General features: G+C 37.6%; 1 protein-coding gene and 1 long non-coding RNA gene across 2 annotated transcripts in view; one reads left to right on the top strand and one right to left on the bottom strand.

Annotated features, from left to right (window-relative positions):
* Rlf (RLF zinc finger) overlaps nt 1–15,655 on the bottom strand; it is a 72,522-nt gene extending 56,867 nt beyond the window's left edge. The window contains exon 1 of the mRNA XM_005318108.4: nt 15,374–15,655. Within this exon, the coding sequence (XP_005318165.3) occupies nt 15,374–15,613 (240 nt within the window). The 5' untranslated portion in view covers nt 15,614–15,655. The remainder of the gene's footprint in view (nt 1–15,373) is intronic.
* LOC144368008 (uncharacterized) overlaps nt 15,613–25,521 on the top strand; it is a 30,972-nt gene continuing 21,063 nt past the window's right edge. The window contains exon 1 of the long non-coding RNA XR_013427729.1: nt 15,613–16,197. This is a non-coding gene — a long non-coding RNA (uncharacterized LOC144368008). The remainder of the gene's footprint in view (nt 16,198–25,521) is intronic.

Here is a 25,521-nt window from a genome sequence, read left to right as displayed (position 1 = left end):
ATTTAAAATCAGCATATTATAGTGACACATCCACATCAATGTTCAGAGCAACTCAATTCACAATAGCTAAATCATGGAACCAACCTAGGTACCCTTCAACAAATAAACGGATAAAGAAAATGTTGTACATATACACAATGGAATATTACTCAGCCACAAAGAAAAATGAAATCATAGCATTTGCCGTTAAATGGATGGAACTGGACACTATCATGCTAAGTGAAATAAGCCAGTCCCAAAAAAACCAAGAGCCGAATGTCCTCTCTGATAGGCGGATGCTAACACACAATGTGTGTAAGTTGGCGGGGAATGGGAATAGGAAAGACAGTGGAATTAATCGGTCATAACTTTCGTATGTTCATACATGAATACACAACCAGTGTTAACTCCACATCATGTACAACCACAAGAATGGGAAGTTATACTCCATGTATGTAGATATGTCAAGATACATCCTACTGTCATGTAAAAAGAAAAGGAACACATAAAAAATTAAAAAATAATAATACCACCACAAACGACCAGGTGCACTGGCATATGCTTGTAGTTCCAGTTATTCAGGAGGCTAAGGTAAGAAGATCACTTGAGCCCAAGAGTTTGGGGATAACCTAAGCATCATAACTAGACATTTCCTCAAACAAATAACAAAAAAAAAAAAACAAAACAAAACACAAAGAAGTCAGGCAAAGTGGCTCATGCCTATAATCCCAGAAACCTGGGAGGCTGAGGCAGGAGGACCACAAATTCAAGGTCAGCCTTAGCAACTAAATAAGACCCTGACTCAAAACAAAATATAAATGAAAGAATGAATGAATGAATGAGGCTGGGGATGTAGCTCAGTAGGAAAGCACCCAGTACTGGAAAAAAACTGAGTTTGATCCCCAGTACTGGAAAAAAAACAAAGGGGAAAAAAAAAACCCACAAGAAACAAAGCAAATGTCTCACTAATTATTCACTGAAATATAACAAATAATAATACTTTAGTATGTCTTTCAAAACAGGTTCTATGTTATTTCTTTATAAACTGAGAGAATAGTTTTCTTTTTTATATATACAATGAATTACAGTTCATATTACACATATACTGCACAATTTTTCATACCTCTGGTTGTATACAAAGTATAGTCACACCATTCCTGTCTTCATACATGTTCTTAGGATAAAATGATGTCCACCTCATTCTACCGTCTTTCCTACCCTCATGCTCCCTCCCTTCCACTCCCACTCCTTTGTCCTATCTAGAGTTTGTCTAATCCAATATGAATCATCCTCCTTATAGCAGAGAGAATAGTTTTCTTTATTTTCATTTTTTACAACAGATCTTGCATATTCTTTCATGGCAATACTAAAATTCACACACTACTACCACTTTAAAGGATGTACACAATAAAGAAGTGAAAGTCTACAACTCTATTCCATCCAATTCCATCCCCACTCCCCCCCAAAAAAAAACAAAACAAATTTGGTTCCCACCCTTATAAGGCCTTATACACGATATAAGCTTTCTTTTGTTGGGGCTCAAATGCTATATGGTTCTGGAAAGTTAAAAAGCATATGTTAGTTTTGACATTTCCAAACCTAGAATACTTTATAAAAAGCCCTCATCCAGTCCAAGATGGAGTCTTGCATTTTCCCTTCTCTTCTAAAGCACATACTAGCTTCAATTGCAATCAACCTCAATGAAGCTGATTACAGAAACAAGGTAAGGATAATTATCTCCTTCTAAACTATACTAACTAGAAAAAAACAAAAATGCAGCTTATTCAGAAATTATTTATATTCGATTTTTAAATTATTGTGCAAGAGATAGGCATTGAGGGTGGGGTTGTGATTCAGTGGTAGGGTGCTCGCCTACCATGTGTGAGGCACCGGGTTCAATCCTCAGCACCATATAAAAATAAAATAAAGATATTGTATCCACCAATAACTAAAAAATAAATATTAAAAACTTCTTTAAAAAAGGGAGAGATAGGCACTGAGAGGTGGGGGTTTTGTTTGGTTTTGTTGGCTTCCTTGCCCCACCCACACTAGTGATTGAACCCAGGGCTTTTATACATGCTAGGCAAGCATGCTACCACAGGGCTACATCTCCTGAAAGGTATTTTGTTGTTTTAGCTCTTACAATTGAGAATGGAATCAGTGCAATTCACAGTAGCAAGACAAGCACCCTACCACTGAGCTATATATATCCCCAACCCCACTAAGAGTTATTGTACCTATGTTCCTGTTCCCTAAAGACAAACTGGTTAGAAGGTAGATAAATACACTTGATCATCATACTGTTCTTCTGCACCATATGCAAATGTATTAATGTTCATTCTATACCAGAGAATAAACTCAGAGGGCAGGAACCATATCTGTTTTATTCAACACTGTAAATCAGAATCCAGCATTCTGACTACCACATAGCAAGTACTTTACAATTATTTGCTTCTGATGTTTTGTTTAAAAAGTTTTTTTAGTTGTAGATGGACACAATATCTTTATCTTATTTATCTATTTTTTTTAAGAGAGAGGGAGAGAGAGAGGGGGAGAGAGAGAGAGAGAGAATTTTAATATTTTATTTTTTAGTTATCGGTGGACACAACATCTTTGTTTGTATGTGGTGCTGAGGATCTTTTTTATCTATTTTTATCTGGTGCCAAGGATGGAACCCAGTGCCTCATGTGTGCGAGGCAAGCGCTCTACCACGGAGTCACAACCCCAGCCCTGTTTTGTACTTTTGTTAACTTATTTTCAACGTTTAAGAGTTTTGCAGGCCAGGCACGGTGGTGCACACTGTAATCCCAGTGGCTTGGGGAGCTGAGGCAGGAGGATCTCAAGTTCAAAAACTAGCCTTAGCAACAACAAGGCACTAAGCAACCCAGTGAGACCCTGTCTCTAAATAAAATACAAAATAGGACTAGCGATGTCAGTACACCCCTCCCCGCAAAAAGAGTTTTGTAGACACCTATCTTTGATCAGAATATTGGAATGAAGATTTAAAGTGAAATATCCTGATGGGCATGGTGGCATTTACCTGTAATCCCAGTTACTCCAGAGGTTAAGGCAGGATTACAAATTCAAGGTCTCTGAATTTACTGAGACCCTATCTCAAAATAAAAAAATAAAAAGGGATGGAAAATCAACTCAGTAAGAGAGCACTCCTGGGTTTAATCCTTGGTACCACCAAAAACAGTGAAATTTCCTAACTTCAAATGTATTATGTATATGTTCTCCATTTTATACAAGAATAAAACACAAAATTGAGCCAAACATATTTTATCTGCATTTACTGTTAGAACTTTATGGGAAAATTTACTCTAGATTTAACAATTTTATTTACCAACTCCTTTAAAGACTGAACTCAAGTTTCCCTACAAAAGAAAAAAGCCAAATAAAGAGACACAACAATTAATGCAAACAAATAGTTTTAGTTCAAATTAGTAGAATGACTTCCTCTGGGGTGGTATTTATTCTAGAGAGGAAAATGAAAACCCACTGGGACAAGCATATAATATTAACACTTGCATTTAAATAAACTTTAAAAAGTCATCCCTTTTATGTATTTCTGGTATTGTTTTATAAACTTATACAATGAATCAGTATGGTATAAATAAAACTTACAGGTATTCATTTATTTAAAATATAAAACAGTGAACAAATGTTTGAAGAAAGCTTAAAAATTAATCTTTAGGGCCGGCGTTGTAGCTCAGTGGTAAAGCAACTGCCTAGCATGTGGTAGGCACTGGATTCTACTCTCAGCACCACACGTAAATAAATAAAATAAAGGTCCATGGACAACTAAAAAAAAAAGCCAAATAAAGAGACGTGTGTGTGTGTGTGTGTGTGTGTGTTAATTAGTCTTTGGCAAATTTAGCAGAATTTCTCAATATAATTATAGGACTTTGAAGTACAATCAATTTAAAGCATGTATGTAAGCAACAATCTGAAGCTCCCCAAACAATAAACTGTTTTGGCCAAAGGTCACAGATCCTTTAGTGGTATTCTACTAGAAAATTTAAAGCTCATAATGTAAACAAAAATTAGTTAATGGAAAACACTAGGTCTTTCCTAATTATTCAGTTATGACTGTCTTCCTGGAGCCTAATGTATAAAAGACAATGCCTGATCAATTAACGATTACATTGACAAATCTCTCAAAACCACAATCACTATTTGTATCACATATTCCAACGTCTTCAGTTTAGGCTGTGACTGATAACCTTTGGGATTATGTTTTGCTTCTTGAGACCCTCAAAAGAGGATAGAATTTCAAAATCATATCGTCATACTCAATGATTAGACAAAATCTAGTTAACTATTTTTAACTTATAACATTTAAGACAGTTATAGGGGCTGGGGGTATGGCTCAAGTAGTAGCGTGCTGGCCCGGCATGTGGGATGCACTGGGTTCAATCCTCAGCATCACATAAAAATAAACTTAAAAAGATATTGTGTACACCTAAAACAAGGGGGGAAAAAAAAAGACAGTTATGTAAAAAAATTTTGCAGGGGCTGGGGTTGTGGCTCAGTGGTACAGTGCTTGCCTCACATGTGTGAGTCACTGGGTTCAATTTTCAGCACCACATATAAATGAATAAAATAAAGGTTCATCAACACTAAAAAATTTTGCAAAAAGTTTTAATATCTGATATTCAGAAATATTTAATGTCTGAAACTCATGAAAAAAATACTCAAATTATGTTTCAATGAAAATTAACATTAAGTTAACTTTTTACGTATCAGATTGGCAAATATTAAAAAGTTTAACACCAGGTTGGCAAGAATATAAGGAAAGAAGTTATCCAAGAAGTTTATATTCAGTTTTTTGTAAAACCATCAAGATTAAAAACATTCTGCTGGGCAGGGTGGCACATGCCTATAATCCCAGCAGCTCAGAAGGCTGAGGCAGGAGGATAAAAGGAGTTCAAAGTCAGCCTCAGCAACTTGGTAAAGCATGAAGCAACTCAGTGAGATCCTGTCTCTAAATAAAATACAAAAGAGGGCTAGGGATGTGGCTCAGTGGTTGAGTGCCCCTGAGTTTAATCCCTGGTACCCCCCCCCCAAAAAAAATTCCCTCTAATCTAGTAATTTTAATTCCAGGAATTTATACTATAAATAACCAAGGTTTAATATTTAAAGACAGTCTCTGAAACACTATCTATGATAATAAAAAATAACATGAATTATTTATTGATGCCTGCCAAAACGTACTGATAAAGAAAAATGTTCTCTATATATTAAACTAAAAAGTTAATTGAAAAAGTATACTTGAGTTTTTAAGAATATACAAGAGACTAAGACAAGTATTTCCTCTAGGAAGTGACTGGAGAGATGGAGAGCAGAAGGAAAGGAGCTTTTCTTTTCCTTAAAACCCTATCTAACTATATATATATTTTTTTTTTTTTGCTTTAAGCCTTGCTTTTATAGTTTAAAAAAATTCAAATCACTTTTGATATAGGCATTATATTTTTAAAATATTTTTTTAAAGTTAAGTATTAAAGTTTTTCTACCTGTAGAATTTAAGAATCAATGCAGCTGGGCGGGTGGTGCATGCCTGTAATCCCAGCAGCTTGGGAGGCTGAGGCAGGAGGACTGTGAGTTAAAGCCAGCCTCATCAACTTAGCAACCCAGTGAGACCCTGACTCTAAAATAGAACATAAAAAAGGGCCAAGGATGTGGCTCAGTGGTTAAGGACCCCTGGTTCAATCCTCAGTACCAAAAAATAAAATAAAATAAAAAATCAATGGTAGAATACTGAACTATGCATTTTTTCTTAAATACAGTAAATTTAGATATATTTAATAAAAAGGTTTCTCTATTAGTGAAATAAGGTTTTAATATATAAACCTGAAATGATTTTTCTAAAAATAGCACATGAGTTAAGTACTTAGAACACAGAAAAATTCTTCAAATATAAATTCTCAAACTTTTGGGGCTGGGGATGTGGCTCAGGTGGTAGTGTGCTCGCCTGGCATTTGTGTGGCCCGGGTTCGATCCTCAGCACCACATACAAACAAAGATGTTGTGTCCGCCGAAAACTAAAAAAATAAATATTAAAATTCTCTCTCTCTTTCAAAAAAAAATTCTCAAACTTTTAACATAGGCTCAGCTAGAATAAAACAGCACTAGAACATAGGGAGGGTATGGATGGAGCTTTCACTTTTTATTCTTTCTTTTTGTTATTCTAGTTTTTAAACATTTTTAAAATTTTTTTAGTTGTAGTGGACACAATGCCTTTCTTTTATTTATATACATGTGATGCTGGAGATTGAACCCAGCACCATGCTCTACTGCTGAGCCCCAGCCCCAGTCCTAGCCCATTATTCTAGTTTTTTACAATGAGAATGTATTCATGAATTGCTTAGGCAATTAAAAAAATTTAATACTTACATAAACACATTCTATATGTACCTTTCCAACAGCTGAATTTATGTAGTAATTTTACAGTTTCCTTTAGGTATTTTTTGCAGTGCTAAGGATCGAGCCCAGGGCCTCAGACATGTTACACAATGCTTTATGTATTTATAAATATTATTTTTAAGTTTTCAGAATGAGCATGTATTAGTTTTGAGTAAAAAAAAAACTAAATTATATAATTATTTTTGTTATTTAAAATACTGTACTTAAATATATATGAAAAAAGTAATTAGACATTGTGCTGGCTAATGTAACACATTAGGGTTATTTTCTTGGGAGTATAAATACTATGAAATTAAATGTCAACACCATATGCTCCTATATCTAAAACAAATAAAAAAGAAAGAAAGAAAAGAAAAAAATAACAATGAAGGCACTCAAAAAAAAAAGGACACTGGAGAAATCGGCACAAAAGTGTGGACAAATTATATTAGTAATTCCTAGGCCAGCTATGTTATAGAAATACAAGTAAATCTGAATAAACCTTGAAGAAGTCTGAAATATACCTCATCTCAACTTCTCTCAAATACATTAAAACCCATTTTATGTGAAATAAATGTAATTTACAACTTGGAAAACTTTGGTGGGAATTTTTTTTCATAAAAAGCTCATAATCAGGGGTGTAGCTCAGTGGTACAGTCCTTGCCTAGGATGTGCAAGGCCCTGGGTTTAACTTCCAGGAAAGGAAGGAATGAAGGAAAGGACTAAGGAATGGAGGGGGAAAGAAAGATCATGGTCATGTTTTAGACGGAAAGTAGAGAATCAAAATTCAGTGTATGGCCAGGCACAGTGGCACATGCCTGTAATTTCAGCACCTCAGGAGGGTGAGGCAGGAGAAGCAAAGATGTGAGGTCAGCCTGGGCAATTTAGCAAGACCCCAACTCAAAATAAAAACTAAAAAGTCCAAGGATGTACCTCAGTGGTTGAGCACCCTGGGTTCAATACCCAACATGACACAAACAAACAATAAAAACAAAAAACTCGAGGTGGTATGCCAAAAGGAAGGGAGGAATGGAGGAAGAAAGAAGATCACTTTTTTTTTTTTAATCTCAGGGACGTGCTAAAAGACAAAGCAACCAATTCTTCACTATCACATTTTGCTTCATTTTAGTGGGTGGGGGGAAGGCATGTGACTTTTGGACTGATATAAACATTAGACATGGCAAAGTGTTTTGGACCTGATAAGTGGTAAAATGCTGCATAAAACATGTCTCTTTAGAAGATTCCCACTAATCTTAATAGATACATTAAGAAACATTTATCCCATCATTATCCTAATTTACATGAACACAGAACCCAATTTAAGAATAAAGTTTATGTCAGGCACAGTGATGCACGCCTGTAATCTCAGAAGCTTGGGAGGCTGAGACAGGAGGAGTGGGAGTTCAAAGCCAGCCTCAGCAAAAGTGAGGCAATAAGCAACTCCGCGAGACCCTGTCTCAAAATAAAATACAAAATAGAGCTGGGTATGTGGCTCAGTGGCCAATTGCCCCTGAGTTCAATTCCTGGTTTAAAAAAAAAAAAAAAGTTTCTAACTTACACGTTTTGAGGCACAAAACACAATTTAGGAAATTATGATTATGATACAGGGGAAAAAGAGCATGGGCTTTAGAGTCTACAGACCTTGCAACAGGGTATGCATATATGACCTGAGGAAAGTTAGTTAATTTTCTGGGCCTTGGTTCTCTATCTGTAAAATGAGAATAACATTACCCACCTGAGAGAATGGCACACAAAAGATACCCAAGAAATTATATAGTGCCCCTAATTTTTCACATAATGGTTTACAGGTTAGCTTTGTGCCAACATGAAAGTTTTATAATACAAATTTTTATTTGTTAAAATTATCTATATAAAATTTGTTGTATAAATTTCTGTTAAATCAAGTTCTCTTCTATTCCCCCCGCCCCCCCACCCCCCTCACACACGCGAGATATGTACACCAGACCCAATTTAAAGGTTCTAAGGTAGGACTGGGGTCGTGGCTCAGTGGTAGAATGCTCCCTAGCACAAGTGAGGCACTGGGTTCAATCCTCAGCACCACATAAAAATAAATAAAATAACGCTATATTTTTAAAAAAGTAGTTTAGTTTTTTTTTTTTTAAAGGTTCTAAGGTAATCAAGATACAAATAAAAAAGGTTTGGCTCCTGCTGGTAAGGAGCAAAAATTGCTTTCTCCTTAGACAGGTAAGACTCAGTTGTTACTCTCATAAAGTCTAGTAGGGGATTTAGGGAAAGAAATATATAAAGAGCATCAAGTATTTATTGAGTATTCAATAAGAGCCAGGAACTATTCTAGGGACTATTTTAAGTACTTAGTAAATAAAACAGTCAAGATTCCAGATGAAGACAGAGGCAGGCAGAGCAGATAGTAGTGAGTTTAAGATAAAGCAGTGTTAAGGAGGTCAAAGGTAACTAGGAAGTGCTGTTTTAGATAAGATAGCCTCTAGGAGAGGTCACAGGTGTCTAGACCTGAATGAAAACAAAACAGTTTATCAGTATGTCTGCCATTTTTTGCATTAAGTGGTGTTTTCTGTTTAGATTTTTTATTCATCGTTGTTCAAAAAAGCATGATCCATAGGAAGAAACAGAAACTTGTAGGTGTCCCAATATATAGCAAGAGACAAGAGTGGTAGATACTACAGTGGATGATAAGTACCTAGTTTTCACTGTTTCGCAGGTCACATTTATATTATGTTTTGGTCACAAGCACTACAAAGCTAGCTCTTGCAATGATTACTACTTGTCATGCAATTTCTATTGGACATCTCCCAAGAGAAGGCAGGGCAAAAAAAAAAAAAAAAAAAGAAGGTAATACACTAAAAATTCTTTAAAATATATGAAAGAAATAGGCATACTGGCACAGGTCTGTAATGCCCGCATCTTGGAAAGCTGAAGCAAAACAATCACCAGTTCAAGGCCAGCCTGGGCATGGGAACAAATATTTAGGCACTAGGCTTTTATTTACAGGATGCTAACAGAATATCCAGCCAGATTCTGTCTCAGAATAAAAAGGGCTAGGGATGTAGCTCAGTGGTTGAACACTCCTGGGTTCAATACCCAGTATCAAAAAGAAAAAAAGTGTGTGGTGCCCCCCAACCCCAAGCTCAAGAATCTTCATGGCCACCAACCTCAAAGAGTTGGGAGGACTGATCCTCTTAATCTCAACACCTCCAACTATTGTACTATTTGGTAGCTAACTCTCCACCAATACTATAATGCCTCCCATTTTCTCTCTATTCCTTTTTACATATATGTAAATGTATATATTGTTATATGAATATAGGGTTAAGCTGATAACTAATGTCTCCAAGAAAGGACCAAAATCTCTTATTCTGTTCCTTTATAGTAATATTCTACAATAAAATTGTTTTTACTTAACTAAACTTTACATTATGGTTTCCTTTTGATAAATGAGCTGGTTTTGTTTTGGTGCTGGGTATGGAACCAAGTTCCTGTACACACTAAGCAGGTGTTCTGTCACCAAACTATACCACTAGGCAGGTGTTTTGTTAAAATACTCATCTCTTGAGTGTATTGTGCAGTTTCCACAATACAATGCATTCAACAAATTACTTTTGTGTGCCAGGCACTGTAGTAACTGCTAGGTACTAAGCACACAAAAGAGAAAAAACAAGATCATTGCTTTTGTTGGCTTACTCATCAATACAAGAAACAAACATGGAAACAAATGTTTAGGCAGTAGGCTTATATACAGGATGCTAACAGAATACTCTGGTGAAAGAATCACCTAATTCCAAATGCTGAAATCCAAAAAAGGTTCTGAAAGACTATATCTGAGCCAGGTCTTAAAGGATAAATAGGCAGTTGTGGTGAATCCTAGGGCTAATCAAGCAGAAAAGGACATTGGTGATGGTGGACAGAAAAACAAGCAAACAAGACTAGAAAGATGGGAGTTGGGGTCCAGATTCTAAAAATTTTAGTATGCCTGGCTAATGAGTCCAAGCTTTACCATGCCTTTAGGAAAAGAAACTACTTAAGTTTTTTAGGAATAAAGTGACTCAATTATATTTACAACACAAAGGTGGACTGTAGATAAGGTCATTTAGAAGGCAAGAGTGCAGAGGTTGCTGCAAAAGGAGGAAGCTTAAATTAAGACAGTGACAGCAAGAAAATATGTTAAAGTTATGCACAAAGTGTGAAAACACAAACAAGAGGAAACTTGTCTGATGAAATCAAGGAAAGCTTCACAGAGATAATACTTGTGCTGAGCACTAAAGAAGGAATTTTTGCCATGCCAAAAAAGGGAGAGAGACAATAAGAGAACAGCACAATGGTACAATGAAAGGGAAAGACTTGAGAATGCTTGATGACTTGAAATCCTGTCAAAGTAGTAATTTTATCCTTTTGGAGATCAGTCAGTTGATATTTCCTTTTCTTAAAAAAAAAATGTGTTGTGGATCTTGAAGAAACAAATAAAAATTAAAATAACATTCCCAAAATAATGCACTTGAAAACTCACAGGTAAATTTTAATCTTAGGAGTGACTGAGATCATACTTTTGATCCATAGACTCCAAATAAAGAACCCCAAATAGTGACCACTAAAGTGTCAGTAACACTAGGACCAGAGTGATGTGATGGACCAGGTGAAAAGTGAATAGCAACCTAGGGTCAACGCTAAGAAATCTGGATTACTCAGACAATTTCAAAGGCATTGCTTTTTTTTAATAGAGAAAAATCTTATTTAATCCTCATAACCATGTATTTACACAGAACAATAAGTACTATTATCATTCCATTTGCAAATGTGCAAATTAAGGTTAAGAAAGTAATATGCCCAAGGTTACAGAGCTAGTTTACATGTTGGTGCCTGAAGTAGCCCCATTTTATCGGTGGTTTCAGTTACCAGTGGTCAATTGCAGTCCAAAAATAATAAATGAAAAATTACAGAAATAATGCAAAAAGTTTTAGATTGCACACCATTTTATGTAATCTATGAAATCTTGCATCATCTAGCTCTGTCCCACCCAGGACATAAATCATCCCATTGTCCAGTTTATCCAAATTGTATACACTACCCACATGTTAGTCACTTACTAGCCAGTTGGGTTATCACAGTGCTTGTGTTTAAGTAACCCTGTGTAGTTATGTAGACTATGGTTAAGTCACAATGCCTACATCCTTCACTATACTTCATCTTATCTCTTAGACACTGTTTCACCTCACCTCATCACAGGAAGAGTATAGCATAATAAGACATTATGAAAGAGAAAATATATTAATATAATGATATACTATAACTAGTACATCATTATAATTGTTTCATTTTATAATTAGTCATTGTTAATCTCTTACTGTGCCTAATTTATAAACTAAACTTTATCACAGGTAAGTAAAGGGGAAAAATAGTATATAGAGCTCATATCAGCAGTTTCAGGCATCCACTGGGAGTCTTAGAATGTATACCCTGTACATAAGGGAGGGCTACTAGGGAAAGCAAATATAGCACTTTTTTGGGGGGGGGGTACTGGGGATAGAATCCAGGGGCACTTCACCACTGAGTTATATCCCCAACCCTTCTTATTTTTTCTTTAGAAATAAGATCTCACTAAGTTGCTTAAGACCTTGCTAAACTGCTGAGACTAGCCTCAAACTTTTGATCCTCTGGCCTCAGTCTCCCCGGCTGCTGGGATTATAAGCATGTGTCATTTACACCAAGCAGCACTTACTTATTTTAACCATTAAAAACATACAAAGTCACTGCCAGTCTAAAAATTAAAATTGTCTCATATAAAGTGGTATACTCATAAAATTCCTTTGGTATTCTCAAAGTATAAATATTCACCAAATAATTTCAAGTTTATTGGGCTGGGGTTGTGGCTCAGCAGTAGAGCACTCGCCTAGCATGCGCAAAGCCCTGGGTTCGAACTTCAACACCACATAAAAAAATAAACAAAATAAACGTGTTGTGTACAACTAAATTTTAAAAAAATTCAAGTTTATTAATGAAGTTTACTGAAAAGCCTTCAAAAATTTGTGTTACAAATAGAGTCACCAGTTGTAAAACTTTTGGCATCTTGACTCCCAAAATACAGCAAAATTTTAATTAAACATCACTTTTTCAGCAAAACAAAGAAGGATTGTTTTGTGTTATTAATTTTATCTACACTGTCCGACAATGTTTTCAGAAAAGGAACTGAGTGTAACCAAAGGGGGGGGATATATCCCATAGTCATTGAATACAAATTTTCATTGAATATAACTTGATTTAAGTATCATTTTCTTAGTAACTACTACTTCTAGAGTTTACCGTCTTCACAAACTCAAGAAAATTTAAAATACACCCTGAATGAGAAAAGATTCCCTATCCACTTAGTTTATTTCTTGAGTTAGTACAATTCCAAAGATAAAGTGACTTCTTTTAAATGATGCAAGAAAGAGAATATGATGCAAGCATGTTATAGAAGGGATCTACTTAATATAATCTAAAAAACAATATTTCTAAAGTAAACACCTGATGAAAATAGATTTGTGGTAGTAATTAAACATCCAGGCCCTTATGATAATTAATACTTACTACCTATCTCTTCATATCATAAGCTCCTAGCTTCCCATCTTCAGCACTTAGTCACACAGTAAGTGAATGAAAAAATCTTATGAGAAACCAAGAGCTATTCAATCAACTTAATAGTGCAATTTTTCCTGTTTTTTCATTAATTTTAAGGTTTTTTTCTGTGGTCTGGTGATGAAGGACACAGTTGATTTTATCTGAGCTACTGGAAAAAATGTAACAAAATATTATGACAAATTCTGTGAAGATTTGTACATAAACTTTCTGTTCTATTGTTTGTATAAAGCATCATGAGGACATAAAGGTCAGAAAACATGATATAGTTGCACAGTCATAGTTTGCCCAAAGTTATTAGTTAAGAAGAAGTAGAATCACAATTAGGACCCAATTAACATCCAATCCAATGTGCCTTCTAGGACAACCTAATGTTACAGGAACACTGTTCTTATTTTCTTTTTAGTCCAAAGAATATTTTTGGAAAATGTTCAGGAAAAATTTCATAGAAAAGACAAATCACAAAAGCGCTATCTTTGAAAAATTCTTCTGGGTCCTCATATTTCTAGGCCTTATCAAGATTTTTGACATTAAAACATTATTTAAAATAAAATTGGAAATGCAAGCAATAGACATAAAACGAATCTATATCTAAATCTGTATCTAAATATCTATCTTTGATAAGCTTTATTCTGACTGGCCATATACATTCTTTTTATCTTTGCAAAAGACAACTCAAGCTTAGAAACCTTAATCAAAACCCATGATTATTTTCCTGTCCCCACACTCCCTCTGCAATTAATTCCCTTTTCTCCTATAGCATTTTATGTCCCTTCTCATGTCTACCTTTGGCACTGGAGTGATGTTCCCCCCAGACCTTCACATGACCCATTTATATCCTTTCAGCCATAGAGCCTTATCCTATCTAAAGTGGCCTCTACAAGTTCTAAACACATATTACGCTCTATAATCAATCTTTTAAACTTTATTTTTACTAGTTAACTGTCTTTTCGACAAGGATGCCCCAAGAGGGCTCTCTCCTCACTACTGTCTCTACAACTCCTTTTCTATTATTACCAAAACTGCACTGAAAATACTGTCATTTCTAAAACCTCCCATCAACTATAAGCTCATCAAGGGTAGGTACTGTGCATTATTCATGCTTCCTCAGCACTTCCTCAGCACTATGTCTGGCACCATTCTAAGGAAGTTGGTAAAAACGAGTTTTCTAAATTATTATCACTAGGCAAGGAAGCAGATAACAATTATACCTTGACATAAAATAGGGGAGGGAAATACTACAGGTTGAATACACAAAAATTGGAGCGATATAACGGATGAAAAAGATTAGCAAGAATAAAATTAATTCAGAGATGAGGTTCTTCTGGCTCAGCAAGAGGGGGAAGAAAATCACTCAAGCAAATCAACTTTTGATACTGCCCTGAACCAACAGAGAAAACACCCCCCACCCAAATTATAACTTTGGAAAGCCACAATTTCTTCATCAAACTCAAATGCTCATTAAGAATCCAAGTACCAATATACTTCAATTAATTTATATTCTCTAAGGTACCACAGGTGGGGAGCAAAGGAGTGACTGTGAAACCTGATAAAACAAACATCAGAAGTAGAAATAATAATAGCAAATATGTACGAATGTAGTAGACTTGAAAACACCGAGAAACACCTTGGAGGGATCATGGAAACCAATACATCCATAAACATGCAAATAAATTTGGGACCCTCTATGGCACAGAAGCAATGGATCATTCGACTGCCAAAAGAGGCCACACTGTACATCTCTTTCCTGAACCTCTTCTAATCACCAGCCTCAGTCCTGGTACTACAATCCACAAATGAACACAAAAGAGGTTAAAGAAGGCATTAACATATCTCCTTGCTCTCCAAAATGGGCAAAAACAAAACAACCAAACGGCTCCACAATCCCTAATCGGAAAGTCCGACACGTCTTTCAAAGCCAACTATCAAGCCTTTTAGGGGCCAGAAAACATTGACTCCAAAGAGAAGTCTCTGGCCCCAATATACCCCTCCGGATTATTCAAGAAAACCTGGGTTTTCCAGTTCGGAGAGACCCATATCACTCAAAGAAGCATCTCCCACCAGGAACGAGCAATCAAACCCTCAGGGGGCAGTGGCGCTTCAACCACCCCGGCAGGACTCAAGCAACCGCGACAGGGCACGGCCCTTCCAGGGAGCCGTCGGCGCTCTCGCGGCTCTCAGTATAGCCCAGCTAAACCCGCCCCGACAGTGGCCAAACTCAGACTGGGGCGGAGGGGGGCCAGCTGGGCCTTTGCGGCCCGGGGGCGCGGCGAGACACGGGGGTGGTGTCTTTGAGTTCAGCCTCGGCTGCTGCAACGGATACCGGGCCTCCTTCCCTGGCCTCCCCGCTCCGCCGCCCTCAATCAGCCAGTCAGCCCCTCACCTGGCAGAAGCTCCGGCAGTAGTTCAAAGATGAGACCTCAGACACCTCCTGCTCCCTCAGCTCTGTCTCCAGCTGCCACAAACACGGTCGCAGGCCCGGGGCTCCCGGCGCCGGAGATGCAGGGCGATGACCCCGAGCCATGGACTCTGTTTCGGCTCCTTCTCCGGCTCCCGCTACCGCTGGAGCCTCAGCCCCGGCCCCGGCGGCGGCGGCGGCGGCGTCTCCCTTTCCGTCCGCCATCTTCCCACGGCCCAGCAGCGCGTAGGCAACCAAGCCACGTGACTAATCCCCGACCCCGCCCCCTGTCGTCCGCGCGCGGTGACGCACCCTTTGGCGACACTGGCGCGCGCCTGATTCCATCACTAGGGCGCCGAGGGCTGGTCCTTTCGGCGTTCTCAGCGACAGCCGCCTTAGCAACAACTGGTCTGAAGCTCTAGCCAGTCTCGGTTCTTCCAGGATCTTTGAAGTCGCCAGAAATGCCTATAGACAATCTAGATATGAAGGACGATCTGAAGAAAGAGAGGGAAAGGTACCCCTGAGAGGAACCAAGAGAGAAGCGTGCCTGATGAAGGAAAATAAGAAGCAAAGCTTGTTAGGCCGAAATGAAAACAAACTCCAAAGGAACTTGGCTTATTACAAGAGTTTGTATTACAAGTCAGTGGGGGAAAAGATATATTTCAATAAATAGCGCTGAGACATTTTTTTCCCAAAAGAGAAAAATATGAAATTAGATTTCTACCTTAAACCATATCCAAAACTACAGCTCACATGGATTAAAGTCCTCAAAAACGAAAAGAAAAAAAAAAGTCAAAAAAATTTAAAAGGTAAGAGTTTCTCAGGCACAGGAATTAGTAGGTGCAAAAGTCATGGGTTTAATCTTGTTTTAGAATGATAAGGTCAAGGTGGATGGACCCCAAGGATTGGGATGAAGTAGTGAGAAATTAGAGGGCATGGTTATATGTATGGAAATGATACAGAAAAGTGCAGAAAAGAGAAGGAGGAACTGCAGGAGAAAAGTCTTGGAGAAGGCAAGAGGGGATAGTATCCAGAATACAAGAGGTTTGGTCTGGAATAGAAATTAGAGATGCATTTTTATTTCAACTGGAGGGAACCTAGAATATGAGTATAGCGTGTGTAGTTTTGATAGTAAGAGATTTGGGAGTCATTTCCAGAATGTTTATTTTTTTCTCCATGAATGTGAGAGAAAATCAACTGAATTAGTGGAGAGAGGAAAAACTTTGTTAAGAGTTATTTTAGAATGAGTTAGTAAAGAACACATGCTAGATATGTGCAGGAATATTACAGGGCAGTGTTGAGTGGCATTTATTCATTTCTTCAACAAATATGTATCAGTAATCGTGTTTCAGGCTCTTTTTAAAAATTTTTATTCTTTTTAATTATACATGACAGTAGAATGTATTTTGACATATACACATGGCATATAACTTCCCATTTTTGTGGTTGGTACATGATGTGAAGTTACACTGATTGTGTATTCATATATGAACATAGGAAAGTTATGTCCAATTCATTCCACTGTTTTTCCCATTCCTAACCCCCCTTCCTTCCCCCATTCTCCATGTTCAATCTAGTTCAGGTTTTGTCTTAAGGACTGATAATATATAGTGAATAAAACAAGTCCTGATTTTTGTATTCTTTCATTCCACCACCTCCAGGAGTTACAATATAGCTAATTGAATTGTAACTTTCTTTAATTTTACCCAGTTCATGTACTCCCAGTTCCCCTGGTTATTTCTCTTTTTCCTGTGTGGTTCCTGTGTGTTTCCTGAGATTGAATCCAGGGGTACTCCACCAACAACCTACATTCCCAGCTCCAGCCCTTTTATATTTTTTGAGACATGATCTTGTTAAGTTGCAGAGGCTTGTGATCAAACTTGTGATCTTTCTGTCTCAGTCTCCTCAGTTTCTAGGATTACAGGCATGTGCCCCTGTACCCAGCTCCCTAGTTATTTCTCAGTCACCATCAATAAGACATTTACAAGTGAGGAATTAGGACAACTAGGTTTTCAATATGAGAAATTGAACCGAGGGATGCTCTAAACCTATATCTTTTTATTTTCTCTTTTAAGATAGGATTGCTAAATTATCCAGGCAGACCTCAAACTTGGGATCCTCCTGCCTCAGCTTTCCAAGTATCTGGGGGAAAAAAAAAAAAAAATATATATATATATATATAAATTATAGCTGTGTGCCACCTTGCCCAGAAAGGTAGTTAAATTTTGAAAATTCATCTATTCAAATTTTTTAAAAATTGTGGAACCTACTATGATAATGACATTTTATTTTCAATGTAGATAAAATCCAGAGGATTCTGGGGCCAAGTTTGTAGATTTAGATCCCAGCTGCTTATTGCTTTCCTTTAGATCATTTAGCTCCAGCTGCTTATTATGCTCCTTTAGATCATTTAATCTCTTTAAGCTTCAGGTTTCCTTTTTTTCTTTCTTTTTTTCCCCCTTTTTTTGGGGGGGTGTGGTATGGTTCTCACTATATTTATGGAAAAATATCCCAAGTCAGTGATTCTCTCCATTCAGAAGTTCTTTGAGACAATGCTATTAGCCTTGGCCAATTGAAAAATAAAATTTCTGACTCGCCCATTTGCAAAAGTTCCCACTGATAATAAGGATTTTCAACTGCTACTAAGCTTTCTTGTCAACTTTATGTCATTGTAACAAATACCTGAGTAATGAACTTATGAAGAGAAAAAGTTAATTTTAACTGACAGTATTAGAGCTTTCGGGCCATAATTGGTTAGTCCTGTTGTTTTGAGGCCTGTGCAAGGCAGCACATCATAGTGTGGAACTTGTGGTAGAACAAAAAAAACGCTCACCTCATGGTCAGGAAGCAAAAAAAGGGAGAGTGGGATGGTTCCACAATCCCATTCAAGGTCATATCCCTAGCAACCTGAAGACTTCCCACTAAGCCCCATCTCTTTTTGTCCACCACTGCCGCAGTCTGGCTTGGCACAAATAACTGAGCCGCCACAAAGCCTTGTAGGTTCAAACAGCAACTCTTTATTCCCCAACTCTCACTGGCACTGCACACACACTACTGGGGAACACATACCTTCCACCGGGCTCCGTGTGCCCAATCTCTCCCAACCCCTGAGAGAACTCCCCGGGAACTCCAAAGCAGCAGGGAGGCAGATTCCCGGAGCCGCCCTATTCCAATCAATCCAGGTCAACAGCAGTTATATACAGTTTAACTCAAATCATCATCTCAATGGTTCGCTGGCGTCACCTTTCAACCATTCCCTCTGGCAATATGCCAGGGTCATTCTGACTGGCTGTGGCTCTCAACACACCACCTCCCAGTAGTACCAAGTTGGGAACCAAATTTTTACCACCTGGGTCTTTCGGGGCACTTTAGATCCAAACTACAGCACCATGATCTTGTCAACTTCCATTCATCTGAATGAAGACGTGGTCCTTAGTATCTGTGATGTCACCACTAGTGGAGCATTTCTACTAGCAAATAGAGGTCTACAAACTTGCTGTTATCCTTTTGCATGTCAAGGCCACACCTGCTGCCACCGTGATAAATGCAATCAGAGAAAAGAAGTATTGAGTCAATAGGCAGCAATATTGGAGCCCAGGTGTTTTCTTATTTTAAAATGGATATAATAATAAGATGGATTTCTAATGAAAAGTGTCCAAAGGGCCAGGGCCATACAAGTAGTAAGTAATGAATAAATGTTATTCTACAAGGTTCAGTTTCAGAGGATAACTTTAGTTCCCCTTATTGTAGACACTCCATACACATTGACCATGGAAACCATCTATTTTCTTGATTTTGTCCTGTATCAAAATGATCAAGGAACAGATCCATATTGTGGAATATTAAAAGAGCTGATGGGGACAGAATTTCCAATTTGCAAGTTCCACAATCCCATTCAACTCTACTGTTTAAAATTGTTCAAGAACTTTATCATTTCACACAGCTATGATTAAGTCACAAGAGCCCAATTTTCTGATTTATCCTAAGAAATTCAATGGCATCCTTATAGAAAAGTCAACTTGGGAAACAAAATAACCACTGGAAGATTACTAGGGAGGATGGAATCAATGTAAAGAAAGCAAGTTCTTAAATCACCACTGGTCTCACATTCAGGGTTCTTTCATGGTTATTTTCTATTTTCTTTCTTTTATTCAAAATCTAGTAAAGTTATATTTCAAGTCCTATCAATTCAAGTTGTCTTAGAAAATTTTCTTCCATCTTTTATTATTATTTTTTAAATTTTTAATATTTATTTTTTAGTTTTCGGCAAACACATCTTTATTTGTATGTGGTGCTGAGGATCAGACCCAGGCCGCACACATGCCAGGCGAGCGCACTACCGCTTGAGCCACATCCCCAGCCCATCTTTTATTTTTTATTTTTATTTTTTTGGACCATGGGAATTGAACCCAGGGGTGCTTTACCACTGAGCTATATCCCTAGTCCTTTTTATATTTTTAATTTTGAGGCAAAGTCTCATGAAGTTGCTGAGGTTTTGCTAAATTGCCGAAGATGGCCTTAAACTTTGCAATCCTCCTGCTCCAGCCTCCTGAGCAGCTGGATTATAGATGTGCACCACCACAACTAACTTCCATCTATCTTTTCTTATACCCATTTCTATTTATTCATGCCTGAGGAATGAGAACATATTCCTCTAAAGGTAGGAGAAAAACTTGAGGGATGAGAGTAACTGCAAGATGTGAGGAAGGGAGTATACACTTCAGAGCTTCACTTTGAAATATTACCCTCCATGATTGTCATCATGACCTCCCAGGTTGCCTCCCCCAGAGTTGCTATTATCACTTCACTGGGACCACAGGAACTTTCCTTTGCTTCTCTTTGCAGCTTATGGATCCTTTCTAAGAGGTCTTGTTGCTGTGTTTTGGCAAAAGGAGAAAGGCCCAAAGTCAGAGAACCCCAAAGGAGAGGGTGACTCCAAAATCTCAGACTCTTTCAGCTCTTTCAGCCTTTCCCTTTCTGCCAGAGATTCATCTGGAGAATGCTTCTTTGCTCGCCAGGTTTTTTAAGGGGGACAATTCCTTCATTGTACCACCTCCCTTAGACAAATCTTACTTTTTCTTGCTTGAACTATTGAAAATCTTTCTTAGTTTATCCCATTTATTCCATGAGATTCATCTTCCCAAATTTAACTCTGTTTAAAATTGTTCAGCCCCTTTCCCCTTGAAATAGAATTGAATCTTCAGCCTATCTTTAATTCTAACCATCTAGCTTTATTACCTGTTATTCCTAAGATTACAGAGTTCCTTGCTAGCTTCTCAAAGCTGTTGTTACTCTGGCCCCAAATATCAATTTTCCTGCCTTTGTGTCTGTTCAATTTGTTGTTTCTTCTTGGAACTCCCTCTTATTTGTAACGATTGGAATTAAGGAATGATGTCATCTGGACCTAGCAGAGTGAACTCTAGTTACATTAATCTCTCTTCAGCCCCTTAAACTTTAATTTTTCCTTCTTTAGAGCCTTTCATGGTTATTTTCTATTTTCTTTAGAGCCTTTCATGGTTATTTTCTATTTGTACCTGCTCTTCCCTCTGTCTGAAACATTGTTTACTATCCAGCTCATTCTCAGTCTTCAGAGTTCTTAAACTTAGTCCTCAATTTTTCATCTTCTAAAATTCTGGGTTTTTTTTAATCTTCATAACAGTTTCCAGAATCTGTAATTATACATTTGAATATTCCTTTATTTATTTAGTCCCCCTCTATCCTATAGACTTGCATACAGTGTTTGTGTTTGTTTGTTTTCCACCCTATATTAGTGACTCTCACAGTGCCAGGCCATAGGAAACATGAATTTTGCTGACTGCTTGAATGACTGAATGAGTTACATAGAACTCATGGTCTGTCAACAGAAAAATCCCCTATATTCTCAGTTGCTTCCTGCTTTCATTTAGTCATGGCTTTCCCCAAAAGACAGTGCTTCTGTGATATATTTTCCCTTTTTTTCACTTAATTGATTAGTCACAGAGTAGGTACTCTACATATGTTTATTTATTCAGTCACTATTTACTATGTCCTATTGCCTTCAGTTTAATGAATAGTTATGAAGGTAGCCCTACAGAGTGAAATGAAGTCATTCTGGAGTCAGAGAGAAATTAAACCCTAGCTCTAATATTGACTCCTTCGTAATTTTGACCAAATTATTGAATTTCTCTGAGCCTCAGTGGTCATTTCTTGTGTATAACAGAATTTGAACTTGGGCAGAGGTAACTTATTAAGTTATTCCAAAGAGTTTTTTCACACTGCCCTTAGGAATTTTGTTTCTGGGAGAACAGACTGTGAACCTCAAGAAAGTTTAAGGATTTTTGTGAGTTCTTCAGACACACTGGAGACAGAGGAGGGCTCCAGATCATCCCTGTGGGTTGACCACAGCATAGCAGTGGGTGCCAGACAAAAAGCTCAGTGGTCCAGGAGAGGGCAGCACAGACAGCAAAGTCAGCAATCGCTAAGCAGCAGTCACGGGGGAATTGCAATTATTTCTGAGAAAGGAGATGGAATGTGGTTGAAAACCTTCCTTTATTGATATGTAAAAGCTTATAGTGGTATTTCTTGAGTCACATGTAAAATGGGGGTAATAATAGGTAGGTACCTTTCAAGGTTGTAAGATCAAATGAGACATGGATAGATTCATGCAAGTGCTAATATGGTGCCCAATACATAGTAATTGCTTAGCAAATGGCAACTGCTATTATGTTGAAAATAAGGCATCCTCTCCAACTCCTTTCTTTTGCCAGATTACAAGTTCTCTAATAATCAAGAGCTGGAAGAAATGATTTAGAACAAGAATATGCACTTTTTTGTAGGCAGTTCTTTGCTTTTCTCAACATTTTATGAGATCTTCCCTATTTCTTTTTTTTTTTTTTTTTTGAGAGAGAGAGAGAGAATTTTTTTTAATATTTATATTTTAGTTATCGGCGGACACAACATATTTGTTTGTATGTGGTGCTGAGGACAGCACGCATGCCAGGTGAGCCACATCCCCAGCCGGAGATCTTCCCTATTTCTGACGGTTAAGGCAGGCTCTGCAAACCTCTGGTTGATCTCCCAAACCCCATTAATTAGAAAACAGAGCATCTATCTCGTTAGTTGGTTTGTACCACAAGCCTTTTCAGAGTTTAATGGTTCTTGACATAGGTTTGTTTTATCTTATTCATGGAGACAAAATTTAACAAGTACTATATACTCACAGCATCCTTTAAGTATCACTCAGCAGAATAAAATGATCTTTAATTCATTTGTTTAAATAATATAATGCACTTGAAATTGAATGATTCAATATAACTTCTAAGACAAGAAAAAGTAAAAAAAAATGTATTTAAAAAGAAAACAGATATACAGATTCTGTGACTCTGTACTTATTAAGGTAAGGCTGTTAAACTCCTGTGTCTCACATATTTAAAATGGAAAAACAATAGAAAATACTTCATGAGTTTGCCTAAAGAGCAAATGTACTAATATATACAAAATGGTTAGGGTTAGGGTTAGGGTTAGGGATTATAGGTGTGCACTGCCATGCCTGGCAGCTTTTTATTTTTTTTATTTTTAAAATTTTTTTTGGTTTTTATTTTCTGCTGGGTATGGGGCATTGAACTCAAGGACACTCGGCCACTGGGCTACATAACCAGAACTACTTTGTATTTTATTATTTTATTTAGAGACAGGGTCTCACTGAGTTGCTTAGTGCCTTGCTTTTGGCTGAGGCTGGCTTTGAATTCATGATCCTCCTATCTCAGTCTGCCAAGCCACTGGGACTGCAGACATGCACCACCACACTCAGCAGCTTCTTTTTTCTTTTTCTTTTTAATTTTTTTGGTACCAGGAATTGAACCCAGAAGCACTTAGCCACTGAGTCACTTCCCCACTCCTTTTTTTTTTTTTTTTTTTTTTTTGAGACAGGGTCTCACTAAGTTGGTCAGGGCCTTGCTAAATTGCTGAGGCTGGTTTTGAGCTTGTGATCCTCCAGCCTCATCCTTCAGAGCTGTGGGGATTATAGGCGTGCACCACCACCACTAGCATTTTAATTTTATTTATTTATTTTTTTAAAGAGAGAGTGAGAGAGGAGAGAGAGAGAGAAAGAGAGAGAGAGAGAGAGAGAGAGAGAATTTTTAATATTTATTTCTTAGTTCTCGGCAGACACAACATCTTCATTTGTATGTGGTGCTAAGGATCGAACCCGGGCCGCATGCATGCCAGGCGAGCACACTACCGCTTGAGCCACATCCCCAGCCCGCATTTTAATTTAAAAAAAAAAAATTTTAAATCTTTTTTATAGTTGTAATGGACATCATGCCTTTATTTATTTTATTTTTTGAATGTGGTGCTGAGGATTGAACCCAGTGCCTCACACATGCTAGGCAAGTGTTCTGCCACTGAGCTACAGCCCCAGCCTGCTTTTTAATTTTTTAATACATGGTTAATTCATTACCATATACATCTTTTTTTTTTTTTAAAGAGAGTGAGAGGAGAAAGAGAGAATTTTTAATCTTTATTTTTTAGTTCTCGGCGGACACAACATCTTTGTTGGTATGTGGTGCTGAGGATCGAACCCGGGCCGCACACATGCCAGGCGAGCACGCTACTGCTTGAGCCACATCCCCAGCCCCTACCATATACATCTTAATATCATATGGAAAGACAAGAATAGCCTGACATCTGGAGCTGTCTTGACATTCAACCTGGGCAGAGCTTAGCTAGGAGCTGGCCTTGTATGCACAGCTCAGCAGTGGTATTTGCTTGTTGAACATAAAAGAAATTTTTACAGAACATAACATCAGCTAAGGCTGCCACTCTATGGTGATGGTGGAAGTAGACAAAACAAGACTATTCCATAATCATGTCTGAATAGACAAAAACAAGAACACGATCTAAGCCACAGAAACTAAATATGCCCCACATTTTCTTTTCTGGATAATATAAGTGATTACTATTCTTTATCAAGGACAGATTTAACCCTGCTTTGTTCCTCCTGTCTTCTGGATAAAACGTTAAGATACGAAGTCATGCTGGCCAGGGTAGCACACACCTATAATTCCAGTAGTTCAAGAGGCTGAGAGAAGGGCCAATAGCAAGTTTGAGGACAGCCTTAGCATTTTAGCAAGACCCTGTCTCAAAAATAAAGAGTTAGGGATATAGCTTAGCGGTAAAGTGACACAATCGCTAGTACTGAAAAAAAAAAAGATACAAAATTATAAATGAAATTTTTTTTAAAGAGAGAGAATTTTTTTATTATTTATTTTTTAGTTTTCGGCGGACACAACATCTTTGTTTATATGTGGTGCTGAGGATCGAACCTGGGCCGAACGCATGCAAGGCGAGCGCATTACCGCTTGAGCCACATCCCCAGCCCACAAATGAAATTTTAAAAGTTAAAAAAAAAGGATACCCAGAGTTACTCTTGCTCCCTGAAGGCATTCAATTCAGAGCAGAGCCCTGCCTCTTTAAATCCTCCCCTAAACTGTCACAGCCAAAATCAAACTACACATGTTCTTCGTGACACCTTCTTTCTGAGATATACCTTGGACCTAATAGTTTACTATCTCCCTCATTGCAATGAGCCTATAAACACAACTTTCATGCCTATAATCCTAGCATCTTGGGAGGCTGAGACGGGAGGACCGCGAGTTCAAAGCCAGTCTCAGCAACAACGAAGTGCTAAGCAACTCAGTGAGACCCTGTCTCTAAATAAAATACAAAATAGGGCTGGGGATGTGACTCAGTGGTTGAGTGTCCCTGAGTTCAATACCTGGTACCAAAGGAAAAAAAATAAAAAGAAAGAAGCACAACAACAACAAAAATAAAAAACCCCACACAACTTTGACTATAGGTATGTTCCTGGAGGTCTTGGCAAATATGGACATATGCCAAATGGCCATACTAAATCATACATTTAAATGATCAGACTGGGAAAAAAATCATGTATTGTGGAGCTGAGGGTGTAACTCAGTGTCAGATGTATTTAGCATTCAGTGCCTGAAACGCTGTATTCACTCCCTAACACTACACACACACACACACACACACACACACACACACCAGAGTTTTGTGGCTCATGACTATATCCAGAGAAGGTACTTAAGAAAAAAAAAAAGAAGGTACTTAAGGACTCAATAGGATAAACTTTT

This window comes from Ictidomys tridecemlineatus, chromosome 11 (genome assembly GCF_052094955.1).
Source record: "Ictidomys tridecemlineatus isolate mIctTri1 chromosome 11, mIctTri1.hap1, whole genome shotgun sequence".
In the NCBI taxonomy this organism is placed as follows: Eukaryota; Metazoa; Chordata; class Mammalia; order Rodentia; family Sciuridae; genus Ictidomys; species Ictidomys tridecemlineatus.
Note: the sequence above shows the minus strand (reverse complement) of the source record. Positions and strands in the feature narration are given on the sequence as shown.